Source organism: Mastomys coucha, unplaced genomic scaffold (assembly GCF_008632895.1).
Source record: "Mastomys coucha isolate ucsf_1 unplaced genomic scaffold, UCSF_Mcou_1 pScaffold15, whole genome shotgun sequence".
NCBI lineage: Eukaryota > Metazoa > Chordata > Mammalia > Rodentia > Muridae > Mastomys > Mastomys coucha.
This window is the reverse complement of record NW_022196897.1, coordinates 16,566,211-16,579,625: the sequence shown is the minus strand read 5'-3', so window position 1 is coordinate 16,579,625 and position 13,415 is coordinate 16,566,211. Positions and strand designations below refer to the sequence as shown.

The window sequence follows — 13,415 nt, the reverse complement described above, 5'->3', positions numbered from 1 at the left end:
TAAGAGTCAACCAGCAAGATGTCTGATGTTAAGCCACTAAGCCTGTGGATGAATTCCAATTTATTTTCTTAGTAGAATAAGTTTTACTCTCTGTTTGAGAAAGGATTTCATTCTGTAGCCCAGGATGGCCTCTTTCAGCAATCCTCCTGCCTCAGCTTCTGAAGTGCTAGGATTACAGGTGTACTATCACACTGACTGTGGTAATGTGAGTAAGTATGGGCCCCCATAAACTCATGTGTGTGAATGCTTAGTCATAGGGAGTAGCACTATTAGGACCTGTGGTCTTGCTGGAGTAGGAGTGGCCTTGTTGGATGAAGTGTGTCACTGTGGAGGCAGAGCTTTGCAGTCTCCTATACTCCAGCTATGTCCAGTGACATGTCACCTCTGCTGTCTATGGATCAAGATGTAAAACTCCTGACTCCTCCAGCACCATGTCTGCCTGCACATCATCATGCTTCCCATGATGATGATAATGAATTAAACTTCTGAAACTGTAAGCCAGTCCCAATGAAATGTTTTTTCTTAGTAAGAGTTGTCATGGTCATGGTGTCTCTTCACAGCAATAAAACCCTAACTAAGGCACCGATTTTCCTGTTTCAATATATATGTTTTATAGATTTTTTTTCTCAGAAATGATCTACCTAAAGCCTTTTACAAGAAGAGAAACCAGGGCTAGTGAGATGGCCTATCAGTGGAGCACCTGCCCTGCAAGTTCCAGCGCTAGGAAGGCAGAGACAGGCAAACTCTGGGTAGAAGCGAAAGCCCCTGTCTCAGGAGTTGGAAGGGCTAGAGAGATAGCTCAGTGGTTAAGCACCTGCTGCTCTTCCAGGGGACTCAAGATTGGTTCCCCGCACCAACATCAGGTGGCTCACAACTGCCTTACAACAACAACTCCAGGGGACCTAAAGTCCTCTCCTGGAGTTCACTGGGACCTGTGTGTACATATACACACCTAAAATGATGATGATGATGATGATGATGACGATGACAACGACGACGACAACAACAATGACAGTGGTGGTGGTATGGTGGCAATAATAATATGGAAATTACTGAGGAAGACATCTGAGCATGACCTCCGGCCTCCACAAACATGCACACACATGCATGCATACAGAAATAACAAACACGTACCCACATACAGACATACAAATAACTGGAGGAGAGGAACTGAGGCACTTGGGGTCTTGGCTGTGGTCTGAGGGCCAGTGGTTCAGAACTGAGGGTGTTTCCAGGCCACCACAACAGAGCTTTAGGTCAGCTATTGTCACTGTGACTTTATACACTTGTGGTAGGCCCTGTTCTGTCACTAGAACTAGATCCAGGAGAACAGTCAAAGGCTGGGAAATATTGGGGCCAGAGATGATTTTGTGCAAGGATGCCTCCATCTTTCCATGATAAGGCATGGGAACACTTGTGCCTGTTGACCAATGATGCACTGTGTCACTCATGAAAAGAGAGGCCTGCCCACACTGCACACATGCTCACTGTGGCCTGCTGTGCCCAGAGGCCACCACGGGGGCTCCTCCAATGTGGTAGCTCTCTGTATGGTCAACAAGGAGAACCTCCTTCCCCAGTCTGCTGAGACACATTACCTGCTCGAGAAGAGGCAACTACACAGATGTGGGCACCAGGAAGTAGAAAACCAAGAGCAGAGTTTAGCAGCAGGCAGCTCTGCCAAGGAGGGCTGGGGGACTCTAAGGATATTGCCTGGAAAAGCATAAGTGCACAGGTGTCTGTGTGCATGTGGAGGCTGCACAGGTGTCTGTGTGCATGTGGAGGGTGCACAGGTGTCTGTGTGCATGTGGAGGCTGCACAGGTGTCTGCGTGCGTGTGGAGGGTGTACAGGTGTCTGTGTGCATGTGGAGGCTGCACAGGTGTCTGTGTGCATGTGGAGGGTGCACAGGTGTCTGTGTGCATGTGGAGGCTGCACAGGTGTCTGTGTGCATGTGGAGGGTGCACAGGTGTCTGTGTGCATGTGGAGGCTGCACAGGTGTCTGCATGCATGTGGAGGGTGATTCTGCTAGACTCTCAGGCTAATAAGCGCTAGGGATCTGCCTGTCTCTGTCCCACCAGTTGGGGTTACAGATGTGTGCCGTATCTAAATTGATATGCATTTTAAAGAAACAGCTGTTTCCTCTGTGTATAACAACACCTTCTGAAGGCTGAGCTTCCAAGGCAGGTTTTTCCACAGCTGTCTTGAGGGGAGAAATCATGTGGTGTGGTGGCTTAGGCCAGGAGAAGGGCCTCCGGTATGTTCTGAGCTCTCAACTATTTGAATGGATGTTCTGTGGCCAAAAATATATTCATTTTTTTTCTTTCTGCCATATCAGGTTTTTTGATGCAGTGCTGGGAATTGAACCTGGAGCCTCCTGCATGCTAGGGGCTGGGAAGCTACAGGAAGGAAGCCATGGGAAGAAACCTGGACACTTGCAGAAATCTGGACAAGGAAAGAGAGTGCCAATCACCATATCAAACAGAACACTCACATGTGGGCTGGAGCACTACACAGTCTCTGCTTCTGACCCTTCCTTTCTGCGTGCTTCCCAAGCTCATTCCTTCCTTCTTAGCTTGCCCTTGTCCACGAGAAGTGGTATGGGCACTCTGACCTCTAGGACATGACAGTCCCTAAGGAGCACCTCTTATATCTCTGGCAGGTTGAGCTGCCACCTTTTCATAGTTCTGAAACAAATTGCTAATTTCTCTTTCTCTAATGCATTTGATGGTCACTTCAAATAAAATTCTTCAAAGAGATTGCAAAAGAAGAAAAAAAGCAGAGGAAAGAAAAGAAACAGGGCATTAACTACAGACTCCTGATGGGTTACGTTTCCCTGAACGCTCTTCCTGCGATCTTTTTGTGCTCTGAATTACCAATTCTAGTCCCTGTGTAGCTAAATAATAATAATTACCATATAAATGAATATGCATATGTGTCATTTTTCTCCCAAAAAGCAAGAGAGCCTGCCTGTTTTGGGTGAGGGTTTGTTTTGCTTTTGAACAACCAAAGCTCATAATTAGAAGCCTTGCCTCGCCCTGGAAATCTGTCTCCATCGGGAAGAGATGAAAAAACGGCTCCGGATGCCCCTTGAAGGTTAAAAGAAATCTTAAAACAAATTAAAGGAGGTGGTTCTTTCCCCTGTACGTAACAACAGCTGGAGCACAACCACAGCCACAGACATGTAGGTCAGAGAGGCACCTCTGCCCTCAAGGCCAATGCCATTGATGGCCAGGTGGGGAAGTGGGAGGCATGAAGCACGGACAGAACGATGACCAAGACTCGGGAGACATCCCATCCATGACAGGAGGCCCCTCCTCAGTACAACACTGATGCCAAACTCAGGGCTACACACACACAGACACAATCACCTGCATGCATGCACACACACACACACACACACACACACACACACACACACACACATACACACACACAGGAAAACAGCAACCACTTCAAGAGATAATAGATGGAGCCCTCAGCCTGGCCCCATGTGCTGTGAGCCTGAGCAGGGCGGCCACCAATAGGTTTTCTAAATAGTATAGATGAGCCTGCAATGAGACGTAGCAGATAAAGCTGCTCCCTTCATCAGTCACCATAGCAAAAAGTATTATAAATATCTGTGTGGTCAACAGTGTCAATCACAACACAGTGTAATCACACAGAATAAGATCAATAACAGGGAATGTCATCATTCTGATGGCAGTGGGAGCTCTTGGCAAGGACTCTGGAGCCTGATTTGAACTTGTTCTACACTGCAGGTGTCCTGTGAAAGGAGGTTGCATAGATAAAGCTTGTAAATGGGCTCTGGAAGGGCTGCTAGACATCAGACTTCATTGGGCTGCGATGCAACTCAGGTGGAAGAGAGACAAAGTCCTGGGCTCACCATTCCCTGCTTTGCACAGACCAGGTGTCATGGTCCATGTCAGTAACCTTAGCACTTAGGACACATGGGTACAAGGATCAGAGATGCAATGCCAGGATGAGCTACATGACTCCTCTGTATCTTGGAGGGTAAGCTTGAGACATACAACTGAAACCACAGAAGAACCACAGTGTCCCCGAAACCATGCTTCATTCAGTTTTAAAGATTTATTAATTTATGTGTACATGTGTATGTATGCCTGTGTGTATGTATGCATGTATACAATGCATGTATATATGCATACAAATATATGTGTATATAAGCATGCAAATATGCATGCAGATGCCCACAGAGGCCAGAAGAAGGGATTAGATCCCCTGGAGCTGGAGTTATGGGCAGTTGTGAGCCACCTGACTTCTGGGAACCAAACTCTGGTCCTCTGCAGAGCTGCAAGCACTCTTCATTGCTTCGCTGTCTCCAGCCCTTCCTTCCTATGGCATTTCTAATGTGTTAAAACACAGACAGGCCACTGAGGACATGTGAATGTGCCTTGCCCAGATGCACGAGACCACTCTAACTCAGCCTGAGGCATTTGTGGCTCTGCGGCTGCAGGCTAGGCTTCCACACCAGAAACACTGTCACTGGGATGCGGTGGTGAGAGAGAAAACACCTCACCGATCAGCACTGTTTTGTCTACGCTGAGGCTTGAGAGGCCTGTGACTCTCAGCTGCTCAGCTGGCTCCAGATGCCTTGGTTCCCACACTAGCAAATTTGTCCTGTTACGTGACACCAAAGAGAGCTTCCCTCTCCCCCTTCTTTCTTTGCTTCCTTGCCTCCCTCCCACCTTCTGTGTTTCCCTACAGTTATGGCTAAAGGCTGGAAAGGAGGCCCACAGGGCACCCCCATAGACATGTCCTCTCTGCCATGACTGCCAGGACCCTTGGTGTACGCATCTGGCCAATCCTAGATGCTTTTGTAAAGTTTCATTGGGATGCACTTGTGCCCTTCCAGACACCTGTGTTTAGCTGCTTTGACGTTACAGCAGAGCTGAGTACCTGCCACACAGAGCCAGGAAGCCCAGACGATCTCATCACTGCAAAGCTTGTCAGAAGAGCTATGGCTCTGGGAGGCAGAGGCAGGTGGATCTCTCTGAGATCGAGGCTCGTCCAGTCTACAGAATGAGTTCCTGCTCAGGAACTGAGTCCCAAGAGACTGGAGCACATGTCCTGCTAACCCTCTCTTTCTCTATTACCCTAGGTCCTGGTATGGTGGTAGTCTGTAGGAAACATGAGGGAGAGTCCCAGAAGTAAAATCCTGAGGAGTACACCAGGAAGCAACCAGGAAAGGGACATAGGAAGGCAGCCCCAGAACAGGAAGTGAGCAGGGAAGGGCCCAAGGAAGCAAGCCCAAGAGCTTGGTTTCTCTCTCTCTCTCTCTCTCTCTCTCTCTCTCTCTCTCTCTCTCTCTCTCTCTCTTTCTCTTTCTTTTCTTTCTTTCTTGCTACTATGGATCTTCTAAGGCTTAAGCATGAGATTTATTTTGCTCATTTCTTTCTTTCTTTTTTTTAAGAAATGATAAGGGGCTGGTGAGATGGCTCAGGGGGTAAGAGCACCAATTTCTCTTCTGAAGGTCATGAGTTCAAATCCCAGTAACCACATGGTGGCTCACAATCACCCATAATGAGATCTGATGCCCTCTTCTGGTGCATCTGAAGACAGCTACAGGGTTCTTGAAAGAAAGAAAGAAAGAAAGAAAGAAAGAAAGAAAGAAAGAAAGAAAGAAAGAAAGAGAGAGAGAGAGAGAGAGAGGGAGGGAGGGAGGGAGGAAGGAGTGATAATTAGCCTGCATTGCCAGCCTCACTGGATTCAGAGCCATTGTAGAATCCCATCCCTGGGTGTCCAGGCGAGCATTTCTAAAGACTTAACTGAGCAGAGAAAGGCCACCCTGAACATGGTGGCCTTATTCCACGGGACGGACTCTTAGTGAGCTGAGCACCGGCATCCACCTCTCTCTGCTTCCTGTCTGTGGACACACGGGACTGATCGCCTCACACCCCTGCCACCAGGCCTTCCCCAACAGCATTCCAAGGAATGTGCTGAGAAATGAAGGCTTCAGTCTCACCCAAGGCCCCCGGGATGATACAGAGGCAGCAAGGGATGGCATGACCCTGCAGTCCTCACAAAGCAGCTGAAAGCAAGGTCCACATCAAAACCAAATCCAGAGCAGCTGACTGGAACATATTAGATAGAACCCAAACGAATCGATTACCAGCCAAGACAAAAAGTCAACATTCCCCAAAGCACAGGACCCAGAGTCTCACGACGGAAAAGTGTCCAGGATAACACCCACGCAGCCCAGGGAGACCAAGACCAGTCCCGACTGATGTGGAGGAAGAAAATGTTACCACCAAGGGTGTGGCTCAAAGACTGAAACCATTCACAAAACAAAGACTCCGCAGCAGCTAATTTTTGTTGTTTTGGTTTTGTTTTTCAAGACAGGGTTTCTCTGTGTAGTCCTGGCTGTCCTGGAACTCACTCTGTAGACCAGGCTGGCCTTGAACTTAGATCCTCCTGCCTCTGCCTCCCAGGTGCTGGATTAAAGGCATGTGCCACCACCACCAGGCAGCTAAATTTTTCTTTAAGCCAATCTACTAAATATGGGAAGAGACAGTGTCTCGGCAGTGAAAAAGGAGGCAGAGAGAAGAACCAATTGGACTTTGGAGACTGAGAAAAACCTCACAGAATGCGCTCAGTGGTGGAAGGACGATGGCACAGGAAGAGTTAAGGAACTGACAAAGCTTGCTGTAAGTTATTCCATCTAAGGAACAGAAAATAAAAACAGACCAGAGCCCTGGGGTCCTAGAAGACAGCACACGTGTTACTGGAGCACCAGAGGGAGAGGAGAAAGAATGTGCCGTGCGTGGGATCAGCTTGATGTAAGTATGGCCACCTTAGCTGTAACTACCATGCTGCCTCCAAGTCACCCCAATATGCATGCCAAGCCCCAGAGAATAGGTCACCAGACAGTCATCATGTGTGCTGCATGGCTCCTGGCTCTGGCCTTGCTTCTCAACCCACACTGGGCATGTACATAGGTTTCAGGAAAGGCCCGTCACACTGTGACCCACCTTTGCACGTCTTAGTATGAAACCCTTTCCCCCTGCCTTGCGGGGCAGGAGCTACCTGCACGCCTGTTATCCAACACATGCTTCTGTCCCAAGTTTCCTCTGATTTCTTTTAATGTGACTCTGCTTACCTGTGGCTGGCTCTCAAACACTGTACTAGATTTTCTGAAACTGTGCAGGGAATGATTTAAAGGATAAAAGCTGGGGCTGGAGCCATGGCTCCATGGTTAAGAGCCCTGGCTGCTCTTCCAAAGGACCAGAGTTTAATTCCCAGCATCCAACTCAACAACTATCTGTGACTCCAGTTCCAGGGGACCTTATGCCCTCTTCTGGCATCCATGAGCATTCCACACATGCAGTGCCCTCACACACATACATACCAAAATGAAGGCAAAACACTCTTGACACATAAACTAAAAATAAATAAATCTTAACAACGAATAAAAGCTAAAGACCTTGGTCACTTTAGTGCCGCTAGCTGGTCTTCTGTGTCTACCCCACATACTTTAGCTATTGCCTTCTGCTGGCTGCTCTGCTAGGGTCCCTTCAGAATGGGTTAGCTGTCCCTGTAGGCACCCCAACCTACTTGCCACTCCTACAGTTACCCTGAAGCCCACGACCACAGGACTGACCTCTGTGGTGCTTCTAGTTCCCAGCTTCACCTTTTCTGTAGCCTCTGAGAGCCACCCTTGAAGATGGACACATCCCTCCTCCCTCACCCTGTAACCACCCCCAGCTGGGCAGTGTTGTGCCCTGCAGGGCCAGACAGCCTTACCCTTTTGAGGCAGTCGTCTTCATTCAGACGTTCCTGGACAAGGCTGACAAAAATCTGATTGGGAATCCTCTGAAAGAAAGACACGTGGTGTGAGGGCCCCAGGCCCAGCTTGGAGCTCAGGAGGGCAGACATGGGCAGTGCCCTTGCCTGGGGCCCCTGAGCATTCTCCCTGTCAAAGGCATGCCCATGTCAGCCCTTCCACATCCTCTGTCTTTTTTTTTTTAAATCACCCTACGCCATGCCTACCTCCAAGCAGCAGGCTTCCCCATCCCTCCAAATCCCTCTGCCTCCTGAGTATACTTCACACTGCGGATGCCCCAAGAGTGCAGATACTGAAGTTTCCATTCCACAAGCTGTTCAAGGGTGTGTCTGTCATCCCCAGTAGTGGTGGCATTTCTCAAGGAAAAGAACTGTGTCTTTGGCCTTTGGACCCCACACAAGATAGGAGTGGGAACCATTGGCCAAGGCTCAAGAGTGCACGTGCACCTCTCCAACTGTGCACTCAATTGACTTCACACTGCTGACCAAAAGCTGGCTTTCATGGCAATGTTCACACCACAATAATGGGCCAATGATTATTGTGGGCAAGTTCTTACCCCAGAGAACTGGGTGGGAATGTCAACCAACAGATCCCTGCCCAGGCATCAAAATAGTACTATGGACACATTTCCGGAAGCCTAGCTTTTATGAACAGCGACGCATGAGTCCTGGAGTCATACCAGCCACAGCTGGCACCTCCAGGTCAGGTGCCACCTACCTTGCTTTTTAAGATGGGGTCTCTCACTGGCCTAGAACATTCTGGGTAGGTTAGGCTGGCCAGCTAGCAAGCCTTGGGACCCTTTGTGTCTCCTCTGTCTCCTCTGGTGCTGGGATTATAGGTATGAGTGCCGCATGCCTGACTTTTTTACATGATGCTGAGGCCTGAACTCAGGTCTTTATGCCTGCCCAGCGAGCTCTTCACTTACTTACTCAGCTGTCCAGGGCCCCTCCTACAGTCCCTGCATTTGTTTGTTTGTTTGTTTGTTTGCTTTGTTTTGTTTTGTTTTTGTTTTGAGATAAGAGTTTTTCTGTGTATACCTGATTGCCCTGGAACTTGCTCTGTAGACCAGGCTGGCAAACTCAGAGATCCTTTCCTCTGCTTTTGAGTGCTGGGACTAAAGGCATGCGCCACTGTGTCTGCCCCTGCTCTTTTGAGACAAGGTTTTATGTTGCCCAGGCTCTCTTCCAGCTCCTATGTAGCCAAGGATGACCTTGAACAACTGATCCTTCTGCCTCTACTTTCCATGTGCTGATTAGAGGCAGGTGTCACCCTTCTCAGCTTAATGAGGGCCCAATTCATGCTAGGCAAATCAACTGAGCCAGGTTTTGGCCCTGCCAGTGTTTTTCCAGGATCCCACCCCGGAAGTTCTGAACTTGAGAATCTGCTTTTCCAACATGTCCCCAAGTGATGCCATGGCTCCTAGAGTGGGGCCTCACAAGGAGAACCTCTGGCCTAAGGTGACCTCAGAGTCAAAGGGTCTGCCAGGTGGGGAGCCACTGGCAAAAGGGTGAGCTGCCCTTTTGATGGTGCCCACTTTCCCCCAGGTGTCCAGTGGAGCTCCCTACATTGGCAGTGTAGCTGGAATGGGTAGATAGTACTGGGTAGAGCCGTTCCCAGTGTCCCCCTCCCTCGCTCCTGCCATCCACCAATGCAGTATTCATATAGGTATAGGAACGCAGGAGGCATCTGCCCAGACACAGGGAATCCAAGCAGTCAAAGTACCTGGTTGAAAGGTAGCAGGCTAGGGTGGGGTACATGCCTCCAGGAAGCCTTCCCAGAGGGGGGGCTAGGTAGTGGCTTTGAGCAAGGCCCATCCCAAGTGCCCCCTGCCGTTCCCTGACACTGTGCTGTCTGGATGGCAGCTTTGATGTGTCATATCACCACAAGGGCTTCTGGGCTGCTTCTCGAAGCCCTGCCAAACTGTCTTTGCAGGAGTCAGGGTGCCTCTTTCCAGAACCCACAGGTGCATCATCACCCTTCAGCCCCCAGGCCTGGCTTTGGGAGGTGGGGGAGAGGCACAGACAAGTAGATGGAGTCCAGGATGGCCCCTCCCAGAACAGGTGTGAGTGCCTAGACTCACCTTCGGCAGTCTGCTTCTTCCGCTGCTTGGGGACAGCTCTGGCTACATCTACTTCAGCCAGCTTGTGTTTCCTTTTCTCTGGGGCCCAGTGGTGGGGTGACTGGCTTGACACCCCAGTATGCCTTACTCTCTGGAAGAATATGCTTATTGGCTGCCCGGAGGTGCCAGGTTTATACTATAGGCTGGGCCTGGTTCTGCCTCCAGGACTACTTGTAGAATTGGACCTCATTTCACACCGGAATGGTACGAACTTAGGTTACCAGCAGGTTCCATTCTCAGTGACCATAATGTCCCGGGGTCACCTTGGTGGGCACTTTAATGCACAGCACAGACTCAAGCAGTACAGCAGAAAGGTAGGAGCCGAGAGCCCCTGATCTGCTCTCCAAACAGACAGTAGCTCTGCCAGAATGGTTAAGAACCTTTTCCAGGTCCAGAGAGGCAGCAGTGGGTAAAGGCATGTGCCGCCAACACTGATGACCTGAGCTCAATTCTTGAGACCCATTGAGTGGAAAGAGAATCTACACTTCCAAGTAACTGTTCTCTGACCTCCACAAGTGCCTTGGTGCCTGAGGACACACAAGTGCACATGTGTGCAAGTATAATTTAAAGTAAAAAGTTCTTTGTTGTTTTGTTTTTGTTTTGTTTTGTTTTTTAAAAGAACGTTTTCCAGACTCTTATGCAAAGCTCAGCTGCTGCAAGTTAGAAAGAGATTAAGGAATGGTAGGAACCACTCTTAGATTTTGGAGTAAGAGGCAGTGGTTGGGGACAAGGGACAAGAGAAAGGAGGGAATCAGAGGGGCAGACTCCAGTCAGTGATACCCAGGGAGAGACGGGCAGTGTTGGGCCCTGGGTTCTGGGCGGAGGCTACCAAGCTAGCTCAGAAGCCAGCAGCTTGGGCTGTATCCCCCAGATGTGTTATTTGTAGAGACAAAGCAGAGCATGGTAGCCAGTGCCGCAATCCTAGCACTCGGACCCGAAGACTAGAGTATCATAGCTGAAGGTCATCTCCAGTCTGTCTGGGATACAGGGGGCTGGGGAAATACATTGTAAACAGTGTGGAGAACTGAATTAGGCAGAGCCCAGCTTGAGGAAGGCCTCCCTGAGCCTAGCCTTCCAAGCTCCGATCCAATGCAACATGTGATTGTGCCCCGTCCCCCACCTGCCCCCAACACAGAATTATGTAACATAATTAACTGCAGTGTCGGAGGGGAGTTGTATTGAGTGGTGCTGTGCTGGGTTCTCATCTCTATTCCCAAGATGGTGTCCTTAAATGTTGTGGCCTGCTCCTGCTCCTGAAGACTGGCTCTAAATGAAAGAGGCAAGGCCAGGCCACAGACGGTTTCTAAGATGTGGGGGCTCAGTGAGCCCCTAGGGGAGGGAGCTTGCCTGAGTTGCATACTTCCTGTTGAGAATTCAATCCTAGAAGCTGTGGGGCCTGACATGGGAGCAGCTGAAGCCAGGGCCTGGCCCATAAGGTTCTCATGGCTCCTGCATATCTTTGTTATATTTTATAATATAAAGTTCAGCATACACCAAAAGCTGTGTGAGCCCTGGCTGGCATGAATGCCCAGTGTCCTGGAGGCAGTCCTGCCCCTTGGGGTGTTCTGACACTCTGATCCCAGGCTCTTCCATGCCTGCAGTACCATAGCCCCGCCCTTAGGAGAGCTTCAAATGAACCTAACTCTTCAGCTCATAGCCCTTGCAAGCCTGTGCATGTGACTCGGCAGGTGGTGGGGTCACAGAGCACACTGACCATCATGTCTGCTCTTATCTGCTGGAGTCCACTTTAGTTTTCAGTTTGGGCAAAAAGGCATCCTTTGTCATGGTGGATGACTCAAGTTCATAGTTTGGCTGGAAGATCAGACAGGCTTGTGTTTCTGCCTTACGAGTGAGCACACTGCTGGCTGAGGCTGCGCACTGATGGATCTGGCTACTGTGGTTCGGAGGCTAAACATTAAAAGGGCCGAGAGGCTTTGAGCGTGGCCAGAGCACTGGACAAATGAATGGGCTATGTCTATAGGCTCTGAGGTGGTGGAGCTGAGGGGACACGGAAAGTGGCCCATACACTTGAGTATCACCATCCCCGAGGGCCCCCAGGAGGAGGAGGGAACCTGAACCTCAGAGAATGCCAAAAGACACATCCTCACTCTTTGCTCCAAAGGGAATTTTGGGAAAAAAAAGTCTTTGGATTTTTCTTTGACTAAACAGTGTCCTGAAACACAAGACAAGCATGTAAACTAGGCAGACACCTGGGCTCCTAGCTAGACAGCCGGCCTAATAGGTGGGCTGCAGGTTTAGTGAGAGATCTGACTCAAACAAAACCAAAACCAAGGAACAAAAAGATGTTGAAAAATGATCAAGAAGATAACTCACTATCAACCTCTAGCCTTCATACACAGGAATGTGCACCATCATGTACATGTACACACACACACATGCACACACACACACACACACTCATACACCAAATACATAAAAACCAATCCTGTGCTCTGAAAGACACTTGGTTAGCTGGGCATTGTGGTGCATGCCATTAATCCCACCTCTCCAGAGGCTGTCAGCTCTGGGGTTGGAATCAGTGGTGAACACACAGCTGGTGTGGGAAGCAGCATTCCCCCATCCTTGTGGGATGCGCCAGGAGAAAAAACACAGATGGGAAGTGCTGAGGGTAGACTTGAGGACATGGAGAACCCTACAGTATCAGAGAAACACTCCCAAGGCACCAGAGTTGCTATTCTGATGGCAGCTCTTTAAGTTACAGCTCAGCTGAACCCCACAGCCCTGTGTGGCCATCAGCCCCTTCATCTGGGGTGTGCAGACGTGTTGCCTCTGCTCCCTTCACTGGGCTGAACCACCCAGTCTCATCCGGGGCGAACCACTGCTCTTACTCCATCCACTTTTCCATAGGGCCTGGGCTCTGAAGTCCTCCCCACATCCCCATCATATCTGCCTGAATCTGATTTTACCCAAGACTTTGCTTTTCAGTAAATTCAAAATGGAGGGCTGGAGAGAATGCTTAAGAGTCCTTACTTGTCTTCCAGAAGACCTGAGTTCTGTTCCCAGCATCCATATTAGGTAGCTTACAACCACCTGTAACTCCAGCTCCAAGGGATCTGACACCTTCCTCTGGCCTCCAAGGGTAGCTGCACGTACGCGCACATACACGTGTACACACACACACACACACACACACACACACACACGCACACGCACATGCACAGAGATAAGAAAAAGAAAATGGAAACCAGCCAAGCAAGTGGGAAGTGGAGATCTAAAGCCATTGCTGCCCTGTCTCCTGTCCTTGCTCCTTGGCCCAGGGTGAACCTTACCTTGTAAACCTGGTCGTATCTCTTGGCTTCCGCAGACAGATGGGAAAAGTCTCTTTCTAGTAAGTTCTCCTTGGTGATGAGGTTACTGTTTAGATGTTTGCAGAGCCACATGGCCTGAAGAAAAGGAGGCAGGAAAGAGAGCCATCACTACACACCCCTTAGCTCTACAGCTCTGCTGCCTGGGGACATAGCTCAGTCCATAAAGGG

The 13,415-nt window shown here is 49.6% G+C and overlaps 1 protein-coding gene across 1 annotated transcript in view; it reads right to left on the bottom strand.

Moving 5' to 3' along the window:
* The window catches only part of Ak8 (adenylate kinase 8), a 113,984-nt gene that overhangs the window by 87,520 nt on the left and 13,049 nt on the right, over nt 1-13,415 (bottom strand). The window contains exons 4-5 of the mRNA XM_031369546.1: nt 13,209-13,322; nt 7,760-7,828 (exon numbers count right to left, since the gene is read on the bottom strand). Of these exons, the coding sequence (XP_031225406.1) occupies nt 7,760-7,828; nt 13,209-13,322 (183 nt within the window). The remainder of the gene's footprint in view (nt 1-7,759; nt 7,829-13,208; nt 13,323-13,415) is intronic.